A 26,628-nucleotide genomic window follows, 5' to 3' on the forward strand; every position below is an offset into this window, starting at 1 on the left:
AGTCAGGGATGAGGGCCACTGATTTAAAGTAACTTGATACATTCCTATTCTGGAAAAGTACCTGGAAATAATCTACATCAAGGGGGATTGTTTGTTGCCTTCCAATTGAACGGAATAAGATTCAGGCTTGATGCTCTCCCCTCCCTCCTCCACCACCATTTCTCTCCCCACCCTCACTCCTTATCATGTTGTTAATGATGATCTCACTCTCCAGAGAGCTTTTCAAGCCAGTACACAATAAACTAAAGAGAACGAGAACCAACCCCAAATGCTCAATCATCTACGATGTCACAATGAACCAAACACAAGATCTCTTCAAATATTTAATCAGTTTGGAGACCTCTGCCTTCCAACCCAGTTGTGTAAAAATTCTAAAGAAAGCATGATGAAGGGGTCCTCAAAGAAAACGTTGGGCTAAAATGGAGAGGAGACTGGGTTTGGGAAGACAGAACATAACACGTGCCTTAAGGCCTTTTGAAGGAATTCTACCGTGGATTAAAAAAAAAAAAATACTCAAATGAACAAGAAAGGATTAAACAGTTATACAGATTTAAGGACAACTAAAACTTCTTTTATGGCTGAAAATACCAGACATGGCTTTGAAATAGACTCTTTAAAAACCCTTAGATCCTGCTGTGATTTCTTGCCATAGCCTTCTCTGTACATGCAAGAAGCAAGCTAGCTACACCCAGCATCCCCAGGAGCATTTTGGGCCTTGGCAAAGAAGCAATCAGCGAGAGATAGAAAGAAGGCCTGGAGGAGGTGAGAGGAAGCGGTTCACAGTTTTTGAACGTGGACTCAGACCCCAGCCAACCTAATCTATTTTCTTTGAAAAATATGGAAATAAACTGAAGGCCTTGAAAAATCACCGTCGATCTCAGGTTAGGGTGCCAATGATAATGCTTTTTGATAACTGTGTCATAGCAACTGGGGAAGCATGTCCTTCAAAGTGATGGGACGGGGTTTATAATAATACAGGCGTGGTCGGGACTCGGGGCTGACTCCCCAGGAGACATTCGGCAGGAAGGGCGTCACGTCTTTCTCGCTCTCATTCTCCCTCTGGTTCCTTCGCTTCTCCTGTCCCTTGGTGCTGTTGAGAGGCAGTGTCAGATGCTCCAGCCCAGGGCTCAGAATGGGTACTGAGACACGTATATCCGCAGTCGGATCACGGAGCTGCCTCTGAAGTTGATGACGGTGTTGACGGTGATCATTTCCAAGTCCAGCTGTATGTCCCGGGGCCCTTTGATGGGGCGTGTCATCACCAGGGTGGCACTGATGGGGCCTGTTTGCTGTGGACGGAACCGGGGATACCAGTTAGAGAAAGTCTGACTGGCTTAAGGAACCAGGGTGAGCTTGACCCCAGAAGCTGTTGAACAATGGCAGAGAGGGTGAGGAAAGCTGTCCGTCAGGAGACGTGGCCTCTGGGACAGTCACCAAAGCGGAAGGCCAGGTGGTCTGGCCACAGCCGGCCTCTGTGGCCCCAATCGGGGCGCTCCTCTTTGCCCACTGCTGGCAGACAGCCATCCCTCGATGCCAGGCTCTTCCCCCGACTTCATTCACGCTCCACCTGGCTTCTCCCTGCTGTCCCTTCAGGTCCCACCTGAAATATCACCTCCTCGGAGGAGCTTCTGTGCTTTCCCCAATCTAATTCAGGTCCCTATGACCCCCTGCCAGTGCACCCTCTCCTTCGCCTAGGAAGGAAGGTGTTCGTTACCATGTGTCATCGTCCACTCTATTTACTTGGTCCACACTAGACTGTGAACTCTGTAAGAGCAAGGACCGGGGGCAGGTTTTCCACCCCTGAACCCCCCAGCACCCAGCACGGTGTCTAGCATGTGGTTCAGTGTTCAGTGACTGTATCTCGAATGAAAGAATGAATAATTGTCCGAACTAACTACGTGACTCAGGGCTGTCACTTCACTTCTCTGTGCCTCCTCTCTAAAACGAGGGTTTGTACCAGATCAGTAGTTCCCAAGTAAACAGCTCCAAAGCACCTGGGACACTTTTTAAACTAACAATTCCAGGGGCCAATTCTAGGATTTTCTGCTTCAGTGGATTTTTCGATGATGCCTGGAGAAGTGTGACTTGTTTACCAGCCTCCAGGTGGTTCTGAGCGTAGCCCCTGCTGGGGGTCCCAGCTGGACACTCTGCACTCACCTACAGCTTCACCACTCTGTGACCCTATCGCTGTGGTCCTGATAACTTCATGTGAGCTTTTTTCCTCCTCTGAATCTTTTTCTGAAGCTTTCAAGGAGGTAAGGAGAGAGGACTGACATAATTGAGCTTCCGCCATGTGTGAGGCGCTCTTCCGGCCACTTTTATGTATATGTGCTTATTTAATCCCCATAAAAGCTCTGAGAGTCCTGGCTACTCAAAGTGTGGTCCCTGGACCAGCATCAGCGGCACCATCAGGGTGCTTATGAGAAATGCAGGATCTCAGGCCCCCCTAAGACCCCACTGAGCCAGAATCTGGAGCTTAACACAATCTGCAGGGGATTCATGGGCCCATTAACAATTGAAAGGTGCTCATCTAAAAGCACAGGACCCAGGCTGGGGAACCTAACTGCCATACTAAAGGTATGTCTCATTATTTCTGTTTTTCACTGTTCCTTGTGAACTGAGGCTCCGTGAGTTAAGTCATTGCTTAGGGTCACTCGACCAGTCAGGGGCAGAGACAAGGGATACCATTCCGGCACTTTTGTCTGACTCCAAGCCCCTTTTTTACTGCACAACAATTATCAGAAAAGGCTGATGCGTACTTTACTTCTTCCTAGCACAGCCCTGAAGGACAGATGCTTGGGGCGGGGGTCAGTGTAACGGCCAGAGAGTGGGTCCCTGGAAAGGAAATAGCATAAGGGAGCAGGACATGCTGGATAATCCCTTCCTACAAGCTGCAGGGTCCAATGCTGTGCCCAGAAACCGAAAGCAACAAGCTCTGCAAAATCAAGAAACTTGGCTTGTTTAAAGCCACACCAGGCATTTTATCTGTCTCCTTGAAGGGAGGGCTCCCCATAAAGTTCTGGACAGCCCCAAGAGCTGCCACAGGTAGGACAAGGGCGGGGCAGGCAGACAGGTGTCACCCAGGTAGTGGGACCTCCCCTGGGCTATCAGCAGCTTTACAGCCACGCCATTTCCTCTTGGCATCAGCTCCCTCCATTCTCGTCAGCAACCGCGCAGTTGACACCCTCTCACGCAGAGTACTGCTAGCAATTCTTGTCAACTCTTGCAAAACCTCGGAGCCCTGGGCCAGGACTTCAGAGGGTACAGCCAAACAGGGAAATGCCCAGGACATTTACATATACAAATACCTCACCAGCTTTCACTGTCTGCATGAACAAAGGCCAGGAGCTGAGGACCCTGAGCTGAGGGCGGGCCTCTGGAGGGAGAGCTGCAGAGGCTGGGACGGGGAATGGAACAGCTGGAAACTTCCCAGTTGTCCCTTTGGGCTGTCCTTGTAAATGTCTCCAGAGTGTGAGAGCATCGTTGCCTCTCCTATTTGGAAGTAATCTTAGAGCTCAGACAGTCTGATCCCCACCAGGGTCAGATCTACAGCAGCCTGAGAAAGGCCTGCCCACAAGCACACAGAGGACTCAAGTGCCTGCCAAGACAGCTAAGGACCGACATCTCCACTCCTCACTGGGCTTTTAGGGCAGAGCCAGGGCATTAACGAAATAGGCCTCCCAAGAGGCTCTCGTCGTTGGTGGACTTGGTGGTCACTGGTACAAAATGATGACGGTGACAGTGATGGTGGTTGATACTAGGCATTTGGTTATGACCTTGCATACATCCCTTATTTAATCCTCATAACCCTACAAAGTAAGTAGGTTAAGTACACTAGCACATGGTACTAGAGCATCTGACTCCAGAAATCAAGCTTCTAGCCACTAAGCTGTACGATAAGGTCTCAAGTGTCTCTCAATTTCCTGACGTCCCGCGGCACTTACTCTAGTTGAGAATCACTCCTTTGCGTTGTAAATGTTTGCCTGGTTGTTTTCCCCTCCCTACCACAGTGTGGGTTCCTGGGGGCAGAGGTCACATCCTGTTTGTCCCTAAACTCTCAATGCCTGACTCAGAGCTGCACCTGCAGCGGTGCTGAATTAACCTCCATGACAGAAGAAGGAGCGAGTGACTGAATGCCTGTGAAGCTGCCCGCATGGGAGTAGCTTGCAAACAGCCCACCCGCTGTCTGGCTGTCTGTCTTCCGTGGCCCTGCTCCTACACACGCTCGGGTCTGTTCTGAGTCAGCTCGCGGGATGGCACTGTCTGACATGGGGCAAGCAGCCAGGCCACGGCAAGTCAGCTTCCCTTGGCCCGGCCACGTGATCCCCGTGCACTTGGCCACAGCCTGTACCCTGTGACCGTGCTCCTTCTTCTGGCCCTACTTGTGTCCCTAAGTCACCTGGCCAAAGCCAATCACCAGTCCTCTGTCCAGGGCTCAGTGTGAGACAGATTGCCAACGGGCCTCATGAAAGGGACATGCGCCTGCATATGCTCCTGTGTGTGTGCACGTGTGCATACCTGTACCTATGCATACAAGTGAGTGTGTGCTTGTGAGTGTGTGTGCATGTGTGTGCGTGCATGAGTGAGTGTGCATTTGGTGGGTGTGGCTGTGCATACCTGTGTGTGTGTGTGTGTGTGTGCACGCGTGTGCATGCATGTGTGGGTTTGTATGCATGTGGCTTGCCTGCTGTGTGAAATGAAGCTCTTCCCAGGTGCTCGTAATACAGTCAGTGACTCTCAGGGTGGCAGAGCCTGAAAAGCCATCAAGCCCCACCCCTCACAGGATGCTCCAGTCCCTTGAGCATCTCTGACCTCTCCAGGGCCCAGCAGCCCACAAACTCTTAACAACAGTAGCGGCAGAAGCAGAAACGATGCTATCGATACAATCATAACTAATGCTTATTGGACACTTTCTATTGTGATCAGATGTTAAGGTAGACTTTTCTGGTTATCTCAATCTCGGCTGAGACCCCAAAGCTAGGAAAGTAGGTGAAAATACCCTGCATCCTAAAGAGAAATGTGAGAGTATGTACAGATACTGGTGGTAGACTGCCTGGGTTCGAATCCTGCTCTGGGGCTTCCTAGCTGTGAGATCTCCACAAGTCACTTCGCCTCCCTGTGCCTCAGTGCTCTCATCTGTAAAGTCGGGAAAGTCAAGCAGGCCCCAGAGCACAGGACTGTGGTGAAGATGAAAGGAGTGATACATGAAAAGTACTTGGAGAATGTCCAGCCCCGTACAGGATCTGCTGCCAGCGCTGTCTGTGTAGTTCCTGTTGCTGTTGTTATACAATAGAAGTGTATTAAACACACTTACCAGCCCCAAAATCAAGCAAGAGGGGCTTTCACTGCGGGTCCCTTGACATTAAAGGATGCAGAGAGCAGCATCAGACTTCCCTGGAGAAGTCTAGGGAAGAGAGCCCCGGAGCTGCCTTGCACCACGGGGAGGAGACGGGGCTGCAGGGGAGCTGGCTGTTGGTGTCCTGAAGGCCCCGTGTAAGGTCTGCCCGCCAGCGTGAGGCAACACACACACACACACACACACACACACACACACACACACACACACAGACTTTCTGAGAGAGGTTTGCGGTGACAAGCGGCCAACTAGAGGCCCTCGCCCACATCTGGGAATGGTCAGTGCAAAGTCCTCAGGGAAATCTCCAAAGAACCCACAAAGCATCCCATGAAAGCAAGAGCATTTGGGCTGTGCCCCAGAGAGAGGAAGAAGGCCTGCCTACAATGGCAACAATCGAGTAAGGCCCCATCCCTCCTAACCACTCCCATTCCACCATCTGCATCCCCAAAACCCTGGAGGAGGAGCCAGGGCAGCACTGTCGGTGTGGGGAGGGGAAGAGGAAGGCAGTACAGAGGCCAAGCTGGCGGGTGGGGGGGGGGAAGGGGGGGGGGGAGGGGGGAGGGGGGAGGGGTGCAGGGTGGAACTTTACACTGAAGGAGAGACTGCGCAGTTGAAGTTTCCACGTAAAGCAGCTGGTTTGATAAAAACAGCCGTTCTGTGCTCCAGGCACTGTGCTAAGTAGATGATCTCATCCAATCCTAAAGCAGATACTGTCATTATCCCCTCTTTACAGATGAGGAAACTGAGGCTCAGAGAAGTTAGGTAACCTGCCCAAGGTCATACGGTTGGTAAGTTATAGAATGCAAACGAGGCAGGTCCGCCTGTCTCCAGAGCCGACATTGGAATGACTCCGTGGGGCCTCCTGAGGAGGGCACTGCAGCTTTGCACAGCTTGGAAAGGGAAAGCCCTGCTTCCTCCAACAGATTTCTGTCTGTCTTCCTGGCCCCATGCCCTGTGGCTTCACAGGGCCCCTGCACCGAGCCTGTTTTCTCTTCCCAGGGGCAGCCTTCGAGATCTTTCCAGCCAAGATCCACCTCCCCATCCCTAAGTTCCTTCAGCCATTCCCAGGGCAGGTCTATGTTCCCTCACCCCCTTCGTGTCCTGACAACCTCATCTGAATAAATACTAAAGAATTAGGGCCCTTCTCAATGTTCTCAGAGAGAGAGCAAACCACATACAGCTCAAAGTTTTGTGAGTTTCAAGGGTCCCCTGGTCGCTGTGACAATCCAGGCACTAGAGGAAGCTGCCAGGAAGGGGCCCTCCCACGTGTTCACTCCACCTGTAGAAGAAGACAATCTTCTTCCCACCCTTCCCCCACCACACACCACTGCGGTGTAGCTCTTACAAGTCAGCCTCACAGGGAACATTGGGGTCTAGGGAATTTTAGGAGGTGGTGACCTGGGAGTGAAATCTTGCCAAGACAAGGCCACTTCCTGCAGATCTTCTATTCTGCTGGGGGGTGGAGGGGGGGGTGGAAGGGTAACCGGAAGCAGGTAATGTGGGTGATGGTATTTTAAATCCCCAAGAGGGGCATCTCTGTGCCCTGTGATTGGGACCCACTGTGTCTGTACAAATGACAGAGGCCAGATTAGAGAATCCTGGTGGGCTAGGCTTATGCTCCGGGGCGGGGGGGGGGGGGGGGGGGGGGGTGGGGGGGTGGAAAGCCCCCAGAGGCTCAGGCAGGTGGGCTGTGCTGGGTGGCTATGGCTTACGGGTTTGGAGAAAGGACTGACAGAGGCGCAGCTCATCTTTTTCATCTTGAGAAGTTCCTCTATCCTCAACTCATTCCATCTTCTTCCAAAGCCCTTGACCTCACTACACTGATCTACAGAGGCTGGGTCCGCAGGTATGTTATCACACATGACCCAGCCCTGTTAGGGTCTTGCCAAAAACGTATTAGTGAGGAAACAGGCACAATACCAGCTCCTGGGGCCTTCTCTAATCTGTTTTAATCCTGCTTCTGAGACCTCTCTGTTTTCCGACAGTCCCAGCACCAGAGGCAAGGACTGGAAGATTCTGCCCCGGGGCTGGGGAGAGGACAGGGAAAGATCTCAGATATGTGGTTCCCTCACAGGCCAGTGGGCTGTGTCCCATGAAAGTGTGTAAACTTCTGAGTCTAGCGCCCCACAGGGACCCTGGAAGACCACATACTGTATTCGTTAGTAATGCAGATTCCTAGGCTGAATCATGGCCCCCCAAAGTATGAGGTCTTAATCCCTGGAACCTGTAAATGTTATAAGGAAAAGGGATCTTTGCAGACATGATGAAGTTAAGGATCTGGTCACGGGGAGATTATCCTGGATTACCCGGATAGGCTCTCAACCCAGTCACTGTCAATTCTAAGAGACAGAGGGAGATTTGATACACACGGAAGAGGAGGAGGCTCTGTCACAATGTGACAAGGGATGCAGAGATTGGAGTGATGTGGTCACGAGCCAAGAAATGCTGGCAGTCTCCAGAAACTGGAAGAGATAAGGAATGGATTCTCCCCTGGAGTCTCCAGAGGGAGCATGGCCCTGCTGACATCTTGATTTCAGGGCAGTGAAAATGACTTCAGACTTTTGGCTTCCAGAATAAATTTCTGTTGTCTTAAGCCACCAAGTTAATGGCAATCTGTTACAGCAGCCACTGGAAACTGATACACTAGGCCTTAGCCACCATCTTCTGAAATAGATTCTCTAGAGAGGACGCTCTGGAATTCCTTTTTTCAACAAGTACCCAAATTCACACTGAAATGTGAAAAACATCGCTCTAAGCCAGGGGGCTGTAAAGACAAGTGATCACCCCAGAGGTTGCAGGAGATGAAGCTCAATAATCGAAATGGTACAGTATTGGGTGTATGTAATTTACAAAGAAGCAAATATATTTTAGGGTGTGTGCTCTAAATTTTTTTCCCAATATGGATAATCTGGTGCTGTCCCATCGAACTTTCTATGATGACAGAATTATTCTATATCTGAGTTAATACAGCAGCCACATGTGGCTACTGAGCCCTTGAAATGTGGATAGTGCAACAGAAGAACCTAATTTTTAACTTTACTTCATTTTCATTAGTTTAAATTTAAAGAGCCACGCGGCCACTGTGTTGGACAACGCAGGTTACAGCCCACTTCTGTGAGGAATGCCTTTAAGTTCACTGCCATGTATGTGCCACGAGGGCAGGGATTCAGGACTGTTTTGTTCACTAGAAGTCCTTCTAGTTTCTAGAAGGCCATAGTAGGTACTTGATGAGTACTTGTCAAATGAGTGGATGGAAAAAATGGATATGTGAATTCCTCTCCCACAGGATTGCAGGAGGAATCTGAAGAAGAATATACATATGTAGATAGATACAGATACAGATATAGCTATATAAATATAACTGAATCACTTTGCTGTACACCTGAAACTAACACGACATTGTAAATTAACTATACTACAATTTTTTTTTTAATGGTTAAAAAAAAGAAAAAAGAAGAATTGCAGGAGGAAAGAGACCTACAATTGCATCTTGGCCTGATTTCTCACGGCAGTTGAGGGTTCTGAGGCTCACAGAGGAGAAGCAACTTTCGCAAGACCACACAGAAAGTGAGAGGAGCCAGGACATTGGAGTCTGACTCACATCCACTTCCCTCTCCTGCCTTTACACCTGCCCCTCCTGGCTGCGCTCTGGCCTATTTCTAGAAGCATGTTCCAGGCTAGACAACAGAACACCTTGTTGAAGATGGTGATACTCAGCACCCCCTCTTACCCGCATATAGAATTCTCTGCCCTCATTCCCAGACTTGATCTGGAAAATGTAATAAGCCCCAGGGTAGCGGGTCGTTGCTTGCATTTGGAAGATGTCAGCAGGAACAGAGCGTCCAGACACCACGTCCATATCCCGGTACAAGATGGTGAAGGGCTGGTCTCTGCACCCAGGATTCTCAGCGGGACACATACAGCGGCTGTCGGAAAGGGAAATCATGTGAGAACTCAGGAAATCCTTTTCAGATGCTGGATGTGCCTACTTCCTCGCTTAAAACACTGAAAAGGAGGCCACCCCATTTTCACCATCCAAATGCTGTAACTGTAGAGGCTCTCTACTCCCGGCTCCGGTCTAAAAGCTCTCCAGCATGTAGGTGAGCTCCCTGTTTCCTAGAGAATGGCCTGTTCTGGCCACTCAGCTATTCTTGCTACTAGAGCATAAACCTGAGATGTCTGGTTTTCAGAACACTGGGGACATCCTCTGACGCACTTCACATTTGTCACATATTTAGTCAGAAAAATGTACTGCACAGCCTTTCACTTCCCCAGCCATCCATACTCATTGAGAAATTTTAAAAGTGAGAAAGTACATTAGACTGACACGTCTTGAGTGGTCACTCTACATTTTCTATTGCACTTACCCCAGTCTGTGTGGAATATAATTCAGTATTTTCTTTCTCTAAACAAGCACTCAGAACTCACTGTGTATAAGATACAGCATTAGGACATGACTTTAAGATGTTAGGACATTATTGCAACAATAAATAAGATCCTGATCTTAAATTCACTCTCTAACAGGTGAAATAAATCACAGACACAAATACTTCTAATACAAAGCATCTAATTTGAAACACTAGTAATAGCATTATCATAGTATGAAGTTGAGTCATTACCAAGGTATGCCTGTTATAGACACCCCTTGATTTATCCCTAAGCACCCTCATCTCTCACCTCATCCCTGAGACTCTCCCTAGGGGGTCAGAGTGCAGAACAAGATGAGAACATCTGTTGATCTATGCCTTGGTGGCCAAAACCGGGAGTAAGCCTTGCTGTGCTTCTGTCACTTTCCCTAACTTCCAATCTATCTTCGAAACCTATCAGTTCTACTTCTAAAATGTAGTCCAAATCCAACCACTCCATCTCCACAATCAGTGCACTGTCTCACTCACTGTCTCACCTGGACCTCTGTGACAGCCTCCTGTGATGGAGTAGAGGGTACTCCCACTCCAATCTATAACGCCACAGGCAGAGTGCCCCTTGTGGAACGTAAGTCAAATAACGTCTCTATCCTGCTTCAAGGTTCTACAGTGGCACCCATCGCAACTTGGACAAAAACGAAACACCCATTTTAGCCTCTAAAACCCCGTGGGGTCTGGTCTCTGTCAGTTTCTCTAACCTCCTCTTGGGTCACTGTCCATGTCGTTCATGAGGCTGCCGTTTCTTCCAGTCCCTGAAGACATCAAGGTCACTCTTGTCTCATAGTCTTTGCGCACACTGTTCCCTTTGCTCATCCACCCTCTGTTAACATCGACTCCCCTTTCCATTCCAGCCCAAGGGTCATTTCCTCAGAGGGGCTTTCGGATTATCCAGGCTAGACCAGGTCCAGCCTACTCTTTCATTTTGTAAATTTCTGTTCTTCCTATTCACAGCCCCTGTTACCATCTATGATCATGGATTCATTATATGACCATTTGTTTACTGTCTTCTCCTCCACTAGCATAAGAGCAAACACCACAGCACCTGGGAGCAGATGTGGCACAGAACAGGCGCTCAACTAACCTTTCATAAGTGAATGTATAAAAAGAATTTTTAAAGTTTTGTTTTTTAAGGCTCCATCAAAATATCCAAGCCAAAATGTCCCGGGTGCCAAAATGGTCGCATTAAAATGTCACGTGTCACACAGAAAAGAGCTGTTTCCTAGAAGAAGCTTGAAGGAGGGAGAGATGGCTCCTAGCTGAAGAGGATCACAGACAGCTGGGAGGGGTGACACTGGAGCTCAGATCTGAAAGATGGGGCAAATCTGTCCGTGTGGCAATGGCAGGAATGCCTTGCATATGACAGAAAATGTGGGCATGGAAGCCAGAAGGCTGGACACTCTGCGGCATGGGTGAAGGTGAGAGCTGGTCCTGTTCAGGTTGGCGGGAGTGCAGGACACCTGAACGAGGAAATGAACTGGATGGGGGTGGCTGGAGTGAAACTGGAATGGGGCCTGGAGACAGGGAGTCTCCCAGCGTTCTCAGTGGCTAGTTGGGGACCTCGCCAGTAACACCAGCTCAGTGCTGCAAACTGCGGGTCAGGTCCCCACCACAGACAACAGTGGCCTGGAGAAACCCAGGGAGAACCAGGAATGGGAGCTGAGGGCAGCCTGAAGCTCTGCTCTGCTGCAAAGTGCCCTGGAACCAGAAATCAAAGAACCCTATTCTAAAGGCTACTTAGAAGCACAGCTCTTAGCAACAAGTGAAGACGTCTCTAAGGGACCAGCCTGTCCCTGCTTTGTCCTCTTCTGTCCAGCTTTTGATCAGAGCAGGAAGCACACTGGTAAGCTGTGGATTTCTCTTAGAAACTGCATCCCTAGAGGGCATGAATGATAGGCATGTCCATTCATCCCTTTATCTCCAGTGGGAGGGCTGGGCGATGCTCAGGGCATTTGACTGGAAGAGAGAAGGGCAGAAGACATCTCTGCATGTGTGCATGTGAGTGTGTGTGTGTGTGTGTGCACACTCACACACGTGGGCTGAGGAGGAACTCAGATGGTTAAATAGGAGCTAAAGAGAAGGAAAAGGCATTCCTAATACACCAGGGGCAGAAAAACACTGTCCTAGGGCATTCACCTTGTAGAGGTTGTCTTCAATTTAGTTCTCTCCTCAACTCTAATATTTGCCATCTGGTGACTTTGTAAAATCACTATTGTGGGACTTCCCTGGTGGTGCAGTGGTTAAGAATCCGCCTGCCAATGCAGGTTTGATCCCTGGTCCAGGAAGATCCCACAGGCCGCGGAGCAACTAAGCCCCTGTGCCACAACTACTGAGCCTGCGTTCTAGAGCCTGCAAGCCACAACTACTGAGCCCACGTGCCACAGCTACTGAGCTTGTGTGCTGCAACTACTGAAGCCCACATGCCTAGAGCCCGTGCTCTGCAACAAGAGAAGCCACCGCAATGAGAAGTCCGCACACTGCCACTGGAGAAAGCCCGCGCGCAGCAACAAAAACCCATCTCAACCAAAAATAAATAAATTAATTTAAAAAATCACTATTGTGACATCAAAAACTTGATTAGAGCAAGCTAGGTACCCTCGGTTATTGAGAACTCTCTAGTGACCTCTCTAACCCCTCACTACTCCCAGCAAGGTCCAGGGAGACTGGAAGCATCCATTTCACCTGGGGGCTTGTCTGCAAGGCTGAGTCTCGCATCACCCCAGGCCCACAGAATCAGAATCTGCCTGCTAACAAGATCCTGGGTGGTTCTTATGCACGTGACCTTTGAGAAGTCCAGCTCCAAAAGACTCTGTGTATCCAGAACAAAGTCACTAAAGAGAAAAGGAGGTTCATGAACCCTGCCCCTCCTTTTGGTTAGCTTTCTAGAAAATCTTCATATAGCTCTGGCATGAGTGGGGGAGTGGTAGAGAACAGTGTGTGTGTGTGTGTGTGTGTGTGTGTGTGTGTTGTGTAGTAGGCAGTAGGCCAGGTCTCCCAATGACCTGGAGGTACACTCTCCTTTACACCACACTGGCAGCCTTCTGAACCAGGCCCCTCACCATGTTCCCATTTCCCAGGGGAAGCCATGACTTACTTATCACTGATCCGCAGATAAGGCTCCTCGCAGCGGATGGGGTCAATGCACTTGAAGCCCCCTTGCAAATTGTAGCAAGTCTGCTGCAGGATGCACGTGTGGTTTCTGTGCTCACACTCATTGATGTCTGAAATGCACGGTAGACAAGAGGATGGTCACAGGCCAGATGGGTGGGAATGGGGAGGGGGGGCTGCCTGGGTCTTTCTATTGAGCTATGCTAGCCAATAAGGCAGCCACTGGCCACACGTGGTCACTGAGCCCTTGAAATGTGGCTAGTCCAAACCGAGATGTGCTGTTGAGTGGAAACTATATACCAGATTTCGACGACTTAGTAAAACCAAAGAATGTAAAATATCTTATCAATAATTTTTATATTGAGTACATAGTGGAATGGTAATATTTTGGATATATTGCATAAATAAAATATGTTCTTAAAATTAATCTTACCTGTTTCTTTTTACTGCTTTAATGTGACTAGGACATGTTACTGGGACATTTTAAATTACATATGTGGCTCACATTTGTAGCTCACAGTATATTTCTACTGCCCGGCACTGCTGTGTGGAGAATTCTTGCTTAGTGTTTGGGTTAGGCAGGTTCAAGGAGCTGAAAATGAGTCTGTTGCTCAGCTACCAGCCTTCTCCACTTGCCCCAGTGAGTGGAGCATGGCAGGGAAATCATCTCAAACAGCCAATCTGGAGGAGACCCACCCCTTTCACAGCCTGGGGTCCTGACCCTTGGAGGGACACAGCAGTTAGAGGTGAGAGGTATCCCCAGCATCCATTCTCTAGGAAGTCAGTAGAGAAAAGCTGACCAGGCTTCCCTGCAGGGGCCATGAGAAAACCTGCTCATGGACCAGGGCCAGGCCATAAGATGTCCTGGTCGGGTCTGGAGCAGTCCCCAGAGGGGCCGCAGAGATCTGCCTGGGAAGGCACGACCAGCCACCTGTATCTCCAGAGTTCATTCCAGAAGCGAGAGTGGCCTTGTCCTTTCCGAGGCCAAAGGATGGATTGCAGGGCAGGAAGGCACCAACCCTGGCATCCTGCCCAGAGCCTGCCACTCTGGGAGTCACCAGCACCCACTCACACCCTCACCTCTGCCACCTTCCTCAGGTGAAGACATCCAGGTGACCCCCCTGAGCCAGCCCCACCTCACACCTCCCCTCTGAACAGCCAGGTCCCTTTGAACAGCCTTACCCTGGCAGCTTCGGTTGTCATCCAGCAGGATGTAGCCAGCTGGGCAGGAGCAGAAGTACGTGCCAGGCTGGTTCACACACTCATGTTGGCAGAGGAACTCAGAGAAGCTGCACTCGTCCATATCTGGGAGAGACAAGTTACACCTGCTATTTATAATCACAGACTAACCAGGGATGAGAGCTTAGTGCTATTTCAGCTTTATTTATTCCAGCTTCCACACTCTCCTGGCACATAGGATAGCTTTACTGCCAAGAAGTTGCTAATTCACTTCTTGAACACTTCTGGTGACGGGGAGCTCACTACCTATCAAGGCTGCCCATTGATATCTGGACAGCTCTAATTGTTAGAAAATTCTCTCCTACATGGAGCTGAAATCTGTCTCCATCAAGCTTCTAACACCCTTTGCCTCTGGCTCAGCTACGTCATCTACTCATCACTGGCTCATTTTTGCTGTACAGGTGAATCCACCCTCCACCTCTGGAGGGGAGATTTGTTTGCCTGCTGGAGTTTTCTGGGTGCAGAGCTCTTCCCCCAGACCTAAAAACATTCACTGGTCCCAGTCTTCTGAAAGGGCAACTTTACCAGAGCTAACTCCCCTCTAATTTCCTGCAAGTTGAGAAACAATATTAGTCCTAAAATCGCAACTAAAAGGGACATCTCCAGAAGGCCAGGGGGTGTGAATTATGTTAAAACTCCAGGGACTTCCCTGGTGGTCCAGTGGTTAAGACTTCACCTTCCAATGCAGGGGGTAAGGGTTTGATCCCTGGTCGGGGAGCTAAGATCCCACATGCCTCCCGGCCAAAAAACCAAAACATAAAACAGAAGCAATATTGTAACAAATTCAATAAAGACTTTAGAAATGGTCCACATCAAAAAAGTCTTTTAGAAAAAGCAAGCAGGGCTTCCCTGGTGGCGCAGTGGTTGAGAATCTGCCTGCCAATGCAGGGGACACGGGTTCAAGCCCTGGTCTGGGAAGATCCCACATGTCGCGGAACAACTAGGTCCGTGCGCCACAACTGCTGAGCCTGCGCGTCTGGAGCCTGTGCTCCGCAACAAGAGAGGCCGGGATAGTGAGAGGACCACGCACCGCGATGAAGAGTGGCCCCCACTTGCCACAACTATAGAAAGCCCTCGCACAGAAACGAAGACCGAACACAGGCAAAAATAAATAAATAAACAAATGCGGGGTTAAAAAAAAAAAAGAAATTACATTTAAAAAACAAGCAAACAAAAAACCAACCAAACAAAAACAACTTCATTGTGTCCAAAAACCTCCTTGAAAGAGAAAACTGCAGGGGCATGGAGTGGCCCTCCTGCCTCAGGTGATCCCTGGGACGTGGGACCTGGCGCTGGGCCAACTCTCCAGCCGCAGAGGTGGGGACGTGAAGGGGGAGCCATAGAACTTTTACACTGTGGCCGCTGATGCAGAAGCAGGCGTTCCAGAAAAGCCAACTCTTCATCACACACAGCGTTTGGCAACAGAGCCCCCATTTGAGCCTCATGCGATAAGTACGCCAAAGAAAACATGTTTTTCTTTCATTTGTTGTTTCCCGAAAACTTGCTTTCTCTGTTTTCCCCATGTGATGTGTCCTCGGATTGCTCTCTGGAATCACCCAGAGAGGGTGTCAGCGCACTGTGAGGCTCCTTCTCCACCATCTGATAATTCCAGGTGTTACGTGCCTGACGTCTCTCACATTCGAGAGGGAAAAACTCCTTCCCTTTTCTCCCAGGGGCCTTTGGGCGACAGGTTATGAGCCAGCAGAATCAGGAGGCTGATTTGAAAATTTAAATGATAGGGAGGGTGGGAGGGAGACGCAAGAGGGAAGAGATATGGGGATATATGTATAGCTGATTCACTTTGTTATAAAGCAGAAACTAACACAACATTGTAAAGCAATTATACTCCAATAAAGATGGTAAAAAAAAAACAAACTCACACTCAGTGAGTCAGATCTGCTCTGTCCTGCCCGCCTCCAGCTCCCCGGGAGCCTCAGAGAGTCTGGTCTTGGTCCCAGACAACCTAACAGAGTGTCCTGCTTATTTCCCTTAAACTTGTAGATTCCATTCATACCTTTAGTAGAAGCAGTGGTAAAAGCTGTCATTTCCTGAGAGCTCGCTATGTACCAAGCCCTGGCTTAGATGCTTTACATGCCTCATTTTATTTAATCCTCACCTCGGTCCTAGAAGGAGGTGCAATTACTAACCACACCTTACAGAGAGAAAATGGAGACTCACAGAAGTTAGGTAACTTAACTAAATTTCCTGATACTGAGTAAGCAGGAAAGCTGGGATTTGAACCCAGCCAGCGGCCCTCCAGATCTTACACTCGTCAGCACAGTGCCATAATGTCTCCCTAAATGTAAATCATGCTCAGGACTTGAAACTGGTGGATCTGGGGAGTCCTAGGGTTGGGAAATCCCCTGAGCGGGGCTAGCCCCAGTGCAGATGGAGAGGGTAGCACCCACCTCCACCTAACAGACCCGCTCAGTTTATCTCGGTCAAAATCCCCAGACTTTACTAAGGGCTGTGGCTCCATCCTCCACTTGAAATACAAAAGCTGAAATACAAGGCTGGTTCTGGCAGGGAGCCCACATGAGGCCATTTTCACGCAATCACATGAGAACCCACCATGGTTTCCAGGGTCAGCTCACTTAGTAAATCTCTAAGGGACACGGCTAGGAAGGGTCTGGGGCTGCATGGAGGGGCCCCACCAGCTGGGATAACACAGTGAAGGTAACAGTTCCTAGGGGCGAAACAAGCAGCACAGAAAGGCAGTAAGTAGGAGGGGACAGACAGCAAACTCCCTGAAAACATCCCTGCCTACTCTTGGGCCAGCCCTAAAGGCCGCAGTGGACAAGAAAGTGGGCATCGTGGTGAACGTGCAGAAGATGGCCATTTTGGTTAAAGTGAGTCAACTGAAAATCTTTGCCAGACCACCACGGATGGCTTCTTGAAAAGCGTAAAGTCCCTTACACCTACACTTAGAGAAAGTAAGTTAACACATAATGACACTTAGTTACTACAGCTCATTTAATCTTTATGAGCACCCTGTGAAGGTGTTTGTTTGTTGGTTTGTTTTGTAACAAATGGGGAAACTGAGGCTCAGGAAGTGACTTGGCCAGGAAAGTACTAAACAGGAGAACCAGACTTTGAACTTGGCTCCGTCTGACTCCACAGTCGCTCTCCCATACCTCCTGCGCAGGTGCCCAATAACCATCTGTGGATGGGCAGACAATTCTCCAAAAACGAATATTCCCATCTCATAATGCTAAACTTTCCACCTTTTAGTTCCTTGGCCCAGATTCCCCAAAGGAGTGCCATGGCAGGAGGAAGGGGGCGGGCGGTGAAATCTAGGAAGAAAGTAGCTTTTCATGACTGAGGGTATTTTATGGCTGTTTCTGGGACTGACATTTAATCGACTAAGGCTCTCTGTAACTGCCTACTTGAAGCTCTGGCTTTCCTGGCCCTGGGGAGAAGTGTTCATTTGTTTCAGAGAATTCTGTCCCTAGAACACTCCAGTCCTAAGTGAAGCTATTACACAAGCCCCATTCATGAAACCCAGGATTAGGAAACTTTCCACTCTGGAGGACAAAAAGATTTTCACACCCTCGGGTATGGCCCACTCATTGTGAAAAATACAGGGAAGCATCATTAATTTGTACTGTGCTCATTTACAATTGCTGATGATACTAAAAGTGGATGGAATAGAGTTTAATTCAACACTTACAAAAAAATAGGGCAAGAAAGAAAAGAAGGAAACATTAAGCAAAAGATGAGCTGTATATGGCTCTGTGCAGGATGCTACAGGAACAAGTATGAGTAAGATGCTGTCTCTATTCTCAAGGAGTTTACAAGAGTTTACACGTTTCTAAGAAAGTTATAATAGTGTCCATACGCTAGCTTGGGCAGAGTCATAGCTTCTTGGGCTTGGAAGGAATTTGCGAGAGGTCAACTGAGCCATCTATGTTTTCACAACAAATTAAGATTTTGCTCATTCAACGTCCAATCGTTCATTAGTTGATTTGCAAACTAGTTATTGCATGCTCGCAGTGTGCCAGGCCTGGAGCTAGGCACTGATTGTAGAGATTTTAATAGTTTACATACACAGTCTCATTCATTCAACACTCCCCCTCCCAACCCTACCCTGTGAGACTTGCTCTTATTTCTGCTATGATTCTATTAGTAGTATCTGCACGATCCCCAAGACTTGACTCAGTGCTGGGTGAGGACAGATAACTCAACCCAACATGCAATATTAGGCAACTCCTTTTCCTCTTCAACGTCATGTCAGACCCTAAAAAGTAGCTCCACTGATTTTTGCACTAAGGGTCAAATGACAAGGACATGGGACTGCACTCCACCTTTCGGGAAGTGACTCATCTCTGTTTTGTGTGGTTGTGACCCACTGCACTGGAAAATGTCCCAAACTGGAGATGTGTCTGGGAAATGAGAGGAAACACCTGTGAAGAAAGCCCCCGCCCCTGTGCCCCTAGTACAGGTGGAAGTCTCTAACGCCAAGCCCATTACCACTGCAATGAACTCCATCATCCTCAAGTTCATATCCCGGGTCGCAACGGCAGATGAAAGAGCCATAGGTGTTGACGCAGGTTTGCACGCAGGGGTTCTCAGTTGCACACTCGTTCACATCTGTGGAAAACCAAAGCACATCACTGACCATTCCCACAACAGAACATTTGTACTAACTAGGCAGTAAAATGCACCAGCAACAAAATTACTACCACTAGGAGACCAGATCCACAGGCACCAAGGATCTCCATCTAGGACCAATCAGATGGAGAGCTCAGACCCCAAAGTGTTCACTGAAGAACCAGGGCCTCCATTCATACGTCCCTTCTGGGGTTGCAAGCTGGGAAGGGTGGAAATGGCATGTATACATATCATATACATGTATACACATGTACACGTATACACCTCCTAGGAAGTCCACTCTCCAAGGCTCACCAACGGGAATTTCTAGGCAACATCTGCTGTTTCCCATCACCAACTGAATTCATCTCCAATTAGCTCTTCCCTCACCTCCATTGACTTTGAAGTTTCAGGTAAAGAGGTAAATAATCATGACAATTTAAATAATAACTCTATTCATTATTGCTGTGGACTGAATTGTGTCCCCTCCAAAATTCATATGCTGAAACCCTCACCCCCAAATGTGATGATATTTGGAGATGGGACCTTTAGGAGGTAATTTAGGTTAAATGAACTCATAGGGTGGGGCCCTCATGATGGGATTAGTGCCCTTCTAAAAAAGAAGCACCAGAGAGCTTGCTCTTGTTCTTTCTGCCATGTGAGACATAGGGAGAAGGCGGCCACCTACAAGCCAGGAAGAGAAGCCTCACAAGCACCCAACCATGCTGGCACCTTACCCTTGGACTTTCAGCCTCCTCCTCGTGAGAAAATAAATTTCTGTTGTTTAAGCCACCCAGTTTATGGTATTTTGTCATGGCAGCCTGAGCTGACTAAGACAGTTAGACAGAAATAATGTCACTGATTATTACGAAAGGATCTCACACTCACAGGGTACTTACAGCCCTGTTTCAGGACCATCACCCCATGTTACAAGTTCAGTAGAATAAGGAGAAGACCAAAAAGGTGCACAAGGAAACTTTAAGGAGTGATGGAATTATTCATTATCTTGAGGTGGTGATAGTTTCGTGGGGGTATACATAAGTCAAAGTGCATGAAATCATGTACCTTTAATAGTGCAGTTCATTTTACGTCAATTATACGTCAACAAAGATGTTTACCTCTGTTTTGAGGTTGAGAGATGTGCCCAAGTCCCCAAGCTAACAAGGGCACAGTTGAAGCTGGGACATAAGTCAGGGGTCTTTCCACAATGCCCAAGATTCATTCCGCACAGCTCGGAGAAGGGGGAGGGAAGGAGGGAGCCCCTGTGTACAATGGCATCAGCTGACCCGTTCTGAGCTCCCCCGTCCTGCTGCCACGCTCCATAGGGCAATGACCAAAGTTCCAGCTGAGAGAATTTCTATCCCCTTCAAAGTCCAGGTTAACCTCTGGAGACTCTTAACAGAGATTTGAGGGCTTTCAGAGCTAAAAGGTAAGTGGCTTGAGAAGTTTTTCTTAAAGAAGAGGGCAATCCCATGCCCACACAGCTCCTGCTTCCTGGCATCTTTGAAACTTTCAGAGCGGAAAGAAAAAACAGATGGCCATGCATGGAGGGTCCAGTGAGATACCAGTCTCCACTGGTGCCCAATGGGAGTCTAGAGGCTGTCCACCCAGGAGGCCAGGAAACTGTCGTGGTAGCACGCTGTCGAGTGCAAGTTCAGGCAGAACAGCACTAATGAGCATTAAGGGCTGCAGTCCTCGGCTTCCGGCCGGATGCTGGCCATGCAAGGTGAATGAGCTTACGGCCCACCCTCTCACAGCTCTCAGCTGCTTGCGCTTCTGCCCCCTGGGGCCCTGGCTGCCCTCTCCTGCCAGCCCTGGCATGCACACATGCCCAAATGCCCTTTGGAGTCCTTTGGGAGAAGACCGCATCCCACTCCGACTTGCTGGACAGGAAAGCTGGATCCTTGGTTCTACACTCATCTCAGAGCTATGTGACTCTGGCCAAGTTGCTTAACCTTTCTGATCCTCGATTTCCTCATCTTCCCTGCCTACCTCATAAGGTTATTGTTGGAGTTCAGTGAAATGAACAAACGTGACAATGCTTTGAAGAGGGAGGGCAAAGCACTCTTCCTTGCTTGAGGTGTTAGGAATACAAAAGCTCGCCAGAGTATGTAACATCCTGTGTTGCCGCGGGCCCTGCTGATGCAATATCCCAGTGGCCAAGTGCCCAGTGTCCAGGCCTGGATGCCGGGCCTGCTGCTTAATCCCACTGCTGGACTTGGCACTGCGAGGTATGTTAACTGTTCCTCGTCAAAGGCCGGTCCCTGAAGGACACATGGGCCTTTTGGCTCTTCTGTGCGTGGCTGTTCCTTAGTGGGCGCTGGGGGAAAACCTGGGCTGGCAACTCGAGCATCCAGCCCTGGCACAGAGAAGCCTGCATCTGCTCTAAGCCGCTTATCACAGCAGCAAAGGAGCCAGGCGCCTGCTCCCTGCTCTATCAGCTCCCTCAACCTCCCAGCCCAGGCTCTGCTCTCAAAAGAAAATGAGTTCTCCTGGCGAGAGGAACACAGTCGAGACTTCTTGGAACAAGCATCAGAACCAACTTTGGAAGAGAGACTTAGAAAGAATCCAGGATCCAACTCTTTAACGCTGATGCCTTCCTGTTTACCCAATGATTTAGATACGATTAAACTAATGGAGACATAATATCCTCCAAGTAGCTGGCCAGGAGCCTGCCAGCCAGACCTCGAATGGTGTGACAAGGAAATGGATCCTGCAAAACCTGGTGACAGGCTCCAAACAAAGACCTCATTCTGAGTCTCTGGCGCTGCCTCCACCCTGGATGGGGCAGCTGCCAGGGCCTGGAGGCCTGGGCAGCGGGCTGGGGGCGGGGAGCTTGAGGCCAGGCAGGACTTGCACTAATTCTTGGGTCTTAAGTCCCCCACTCACTTCCTGAGCAGAAGAAGCCTTCAGATGGAGGCAATAGGCCTGGAACTTGTTTTTCTTACTTATCAGTATTTGAAGCGATCATGTGAAAGTCAGAAAATGCCTTTGTTTCTTTCATTCTGTTACTGCGGGGAATGCTGGGTTGTAGGGGAAGTGACCACCACCTCCGGACGCTCTGCTAAATAACAGGCCCTCCTAACACGGGTGAGGGGAAACTGTACGGAGAGGCATCAAAGTCGCCCGTGAAAACCCCGCATAGAGCGTACCTGAATATTTCACAATTCATCCAGAATCAGAAGCCCTCTTTCCTCATCTCTCTTTGGGCCTCAGGAATTGAACTCAGGCTATAGGACATGTGAGAACATTTCAGGTTGGCCAAAAAAGCTGGCAAGGCTACTTGTGGATAGCAGATACATAGAGAGAAGCAAATCCATGAAATCATAAGCTCCCAGCTGGTGGATGACTGTGGTTCTAATTTCAGCAGTACTCAGAGGACATTCTGACATGTTTCACACAACCTCAGTTAGGATCTCAGGTTTCCGTAAACAATGGGATGGGCAGGCAGTGACAATGAGTGGAAATACACTTTAACAACAGTGTTTCCCACCAACATAAACTGCCAGACTCTGAAGAAGACAGCATCTAGGGTTTCACATTGTGTTCAAGTTGTCATTCACATCACATACCTTGGCAAGACCTTCCATCCTCGTTGAGGGTGAAACCAGGGTTGCACGTACAGGAATAAGATCCAGGAACATTCGCACACAGCTGCTGGCAGTAGCCGTAGCGACATTCATCAATGTCTGGAAACAGAATTGCAAGCAAGGTAAGATATGTTTTCTTCTCAATCACCGATGCCACCCCAGCATCATTACTGCCTGTCTCTTCTGGATCAGCATCACAAAGGGAAGCACAGCGGAACTAACACAACAACAGCACCTACGAAGTGTCAGGGATGGTGACACCCTCTGGATTCCGGGCTCAATCTCTCTACCATCCTCCCTGACCCATCTCAGTGCTATGAACACCTGAACCTATATTGAAAGTTGTAGAAGAAATTTCTGCTTAGTGGAACATTGGTCAAGATGGCCTCTAAGATTTTAAGCAAATCTAAGATTTAACGCTAAGGTTTATCCAACACCAAGAGTCACCCTAAGATCCTACTTAAACGTGTCATTGCCCTGGAAAGGGACAAGTTGGCTTAAAGTGTAAGGGGTATCCATAGCCTGGCTCCTGTAGGCTCTTTGCCAGCTCCACTAATGATGAATATGTCCAGCTGTCAGGAACAAGAGTGAGTGTAGGCCAGGTCAAGCTGGGTAGCACTGTGGTCTTGAGACCTATGAATCCAGGAACACAGGATGCCGGAGTTGGCCTTGGATCTCCTCCTTGTAGCAGAGTGGACATAAAACTCTGGATAAACACACCTCTTGCAAGCCATGATTGGCCTTTCCTGAGCAAGCAGCTATGTGGGTGAATGGTTCCTTTTAGCAGAGCCAGGCTGACATGTACCAGTCAACAGGGAGGCTGACGTCATTGGGAAAGCACTTCTTAATACCCCAAGCTGATGGGCTGACGGGCTGACAGCTGGAGAATTCACTCCTGCAGGATAGGGTGTTTCGAATGAAGCCTCCAGGTGGGGACCGAGTCTCACCTGACTATAGCTATAACTGGTCCTTATTTCATCCTCACCTCCCCCTAAACGTTCCCCCTCTGGTACACCACTTCCTTTGGAACCAGGGTCCACCAAGGGCTCCGAAGGCCAGCTCAGAACTTGTCTCTGAGCCTGGTTTCTACCACCTACTGCCAAAAAGGACCCCATCTCCACCTTACTCATTGTTCAGCCCTCCTCAGGAACCATGCCCTGCCCTTGTCATTCTGTTTCATCTCTGAGTCACAGCTACTTCTAACCTGGCTCACCCCACTGCCCACCAAGTGCCATGCAGCTCCTGCTTATAAAGCACATTGACTTGTGCAGTTGCTGATCCTGACCTCCTATGTGGGTGCAGTTGGGCACGTCCCCAAGCCAGGGAGGCAGCAGGGGGAAAAGAGGGCATCTTCTGCCTAGGGGTACCTTGGAAGAAAGGCGATTCCCAGCCCCTTATTTTTCTACAAAAGCAATGCCTCCAAAGTCGCACAGAGGGTGTGGTGGACGCCTATGGAATTTGCATTTTGAAAGAGAAAGAAGAGTTTGGCTGAGAGAAGGCATGAGTTTAGCCCATATTGAGGAAAGGTCTTCACTTCGGATGTAAAGTGTAAGCAGGCCATGCATGCGGCACCACGTCAGGCCTCCAGGAGCATCCCTCCCAAAGCTTCATGCTCTGTGGAAGAGAACAACCCCCCCACCCCGGTAGAGGAATGTCCCAATTACTGCCCCCACTCAGATGGGGAGAGGTTTCCTGGCCCCAAGGTCTCTGTAATCTGGCCTGTATGTCCTGGTCACCTGGTTCTCTCTAGCACCTTCTTGTGGTGGAAAAAACTGTACTGAGAAACAGGAGACAGATTTTAGACCAACTCACTCTAAACTTTGTCCAACACGTTGCTCTTCTTTGAGTCTCAGTTTCCAACTCTATAGAAGTTGCATGACATAACATCTAACACCCCTTCCAGCTCTGAAATTATACATACTGACTTCCCATACAAATAACTCACACGGGTCTGCTTATGCTCAAGTCAGTGGCATCAAATTTTCCATAATAGCTGAGGTTGGTTAAAATGCAAAGCAATCATCATATTTACACATGCCCATGAGCAGCCAGCTGTTTGGTGCCTGGAAAGGGGAACCGAGTCAAGCCTAGGCTGGCTTGTCAGACCCCAGAATGCTTTGCACAGGGCTCTAGAGGAGACCTCAGCTCAGTCTCAATCAAGAAGGACCTGGAAAGAAGAACCTTGTTGTTTGTTTGTTTCCACGATGTTGTTTGGATTTGTTTCTCAGCTCCTCCAGGACTGACTTCTGGGAGACAGAATAGTGTCGTAGAGGATTTAAACTAGTAGGGCTTTTCCAAGAAAACAGCAAAGAAATCTCACCCTACAAAGAGAAACTGAAGTGACAGCCAGAGATTGCTATGAATTCATTCACTTGGCTAAACCAAAAACTAGAGGAGAAGAAAGGAAAACAGCCCTCCAGTAAAAATAAACAGAGAGATCATATAGCTGATGCCAACCGCAAGGGACAAAATTCTCAATTGGTGCTGACTGACTCCTTAAAAAAAGACCACAGCTAGTGGGGTGGGCGAGGGGTAGGGGCTGTGATGGGGTATTAGGAGGAGATGATATTAGACCAGAATCCACTGATCCACATTTGAGACTTGGGACATTTCTGTGACTAAGCAAGAATTCCCTTCTCTTGGTATGATTTCTAATTGGGACAGAACAACCCTCACCTCTATCACTTCCTGCCTTGGTTATCAACTTCCTAAAGGCAGAAAGAAGGTCTAGGTAGAATCAAACGTGAACCCTTAAAAACTACATTCAAAAACTCTGATGACGACATGCAGTGATGCGGTGATGGTGGCAACTGATTTTAAAGGGTGGGACTATGCGTAAGCTCAACAGCCTTCTGCCTCCCCCACCCCCAAAGAAAAGCCCGCTGCCCTTAGACCACCAGCCATGCCCACATTTCACGATACCCGACGCAAGCATTAACTCTCAAGAGTTTCTGTGTAGCCCACAGAGCTGTTACCTAAGCACTGGCCTTCGAGCAGCCAATAGCCGTCAGTGCAGGAGCAGGTATACCCTCCTTCTGTGTTGATGCAAATCTGGGTAGGGTTGCACTGATGGGAATCCGTTGCACACTCGTCCACATCTGTAACACAGACATATTCCAAAGAATGTCACTTACATGTTTAAAGCCCTGCAGCCACTAGAGGTGCCAGCTGCTTGCTTGTCTGGCTGGGAGGCAGTTGATAATGTCCCTGGGTTATATCTAAGGAGACGGAAGCACCTCCCTAACAGGTACCACTAGGAGACCCTGACCTTTTCGGAGGGGGCAGAGCTAATCTGCTCCCTGGAAATCCACAAGGGAAATGGCCAAAAAGAGAACACACATCCTTAAGCACTTTTCTGCCATCCTAGCCCATCATTCTCTGAAAGCAAGTTCAACCATTACTTGGTTTAGAAAGGCATTTTGTATTAGGCTCACCCATTCACATATTAAACCGGTCTGTTGTGTACCTGCTGTGTGCAAAGAGCTATGATAAACACCACTGAGAACATAACAGAAAAAGAAACGTCCCTCGCCAGCGGAATCTTGTAGTCAAGTCACTTGATTGCATCCATGCCCAAAAATCTTTCAACGTAGAGCTCCTGTTCCTTCATGAAGCTTCCCAGAGCCCTCCAGTCTTCCTTCCACGCCAGAGCTCCGAGGGCTGATCTCTTGCTGCCCTCTGCTTACATTGGGTTTCTCCAAGCTGCTGCGTCCCCATCTGTCTGCCAGTGTGCAGGTACTTATGTCCAAGCCAGTCGGTCCCGTTTCCTTAACTGGGAGCTCAGAGCACAGAGACCAAGTTGTTTACATGGCCACATTTCTCATCTGTTGTACACAGCACTCAGAACTGTTTCACCTGAAACGAATCCTTCTTCCCTTTCTCCCCACACTGCACTCTAGAAAGAGTGCTCAACCCTATAAGCGGTCCTCCTGACACCATGCTCTTACTTTGACCTAAAGGACAAGACCCCCTAGACCTTTGGCTATGAAGGGATTCACCCAGGGCCCTGGATCCGCCTGGCCAGGCCCCACCTCTCCTCATCACTCCTGCCCTCACCTGCCTGCACTTTAGGGCTCCTGCCTTTTGCCCCCTCCTCACTACAGGCAGGGTTTGCTCATCTACCCCTTCTCCCCGCCTCTCCAGAACGGACCATCGGAAATAACTTTAAAACTGCACTTCACTGAGCCTGCGCAGTGTGCCCGGCTCCTCATTTTTTCTCACAATCGCTCCATGCGGTGAGCTGGTGACCCCCACTTACAGATGGGAAAACGGAGCTGAACATGCTGAATCACCAAGGCCAGAGCCAAGTCCAGGCTTCCCCACC

At 49.1% G+C, this 26,628-nt stretch overlaps 1 protein-coding gene across 9 annotated transcripts in view; it reads right to left on the reverse strand.

Annotated features, from left to right (window-relative positions):
- Positions 1 to 310: 310 nt before the first annotated feature.
- Positions 311 to 26,628, reverse strand: part of FBLN5 (fibulin 5) — an 83,755-nt gene continuing 57,437 nt past the window's right edge. For 4 of the 9 annotated variants that reach the window (XM_029237884.1, XM_029237886.1, XM_029237885.1 and 1 more), the window contains 7 exons: positions 25,280 to 25,402; positions 22,287 to 22,403; positions 18,595 to 18,714; positions 14,068 to 14,190; positions 12,872 to 12,998; positions 9,087 to 9,282; positions 452 to 1,289 (listed from right to left, as the gene is read on the reverse strand). In XM_029237884.1, coding sequence (XP_029093717.1) covers positions 1,128 to 1,289; positions 9,087 to 9,282; positions 12,872 to 12,998; positions 14,068 to 14,190; positions 18,595 to 18,714; positions 22,287 to 22,403; positions 25,280 to 25,402 — 968 coding nt within the window. In that variant the 3' untranslated portion in view covers positions 452 to 1,127. Of the gene's footprint in view, positions 1,290 to 9,086; positions 9,283 to 12,871; positions 12,999 to 14,067; positions 14,191 to 18,594; positions 18,715 to 22,286; positions 22,404 to 25,279; positions 25,403 to 26,628 lie in introns of all 9 variants that reach the window. The other 5 variants (XM_029237890.1, XM_029237888.1, XM_029237887.1 and 2 more) reach the window with 4 other exon arrangements.

The sequence above is a fragment of the Monodon monoceros genome, unplaced genomic scaffold (assembly GCF_005190385.1).
Source record: "Monodon monoceros isolate NGI ecotype Baffin Bay Population unplaced genomic scaffold, NGI_Narwhal_1 Super_Scaffold_21, whole genome shotgun sequence".
Classification (NCBI taxonomy): domain Eukaryota; kingdom Metazoa; phylum Chordata; class Mammalia; order Artiodactyla; family Monodontidae; genus Monodon; species Monodon monoceros.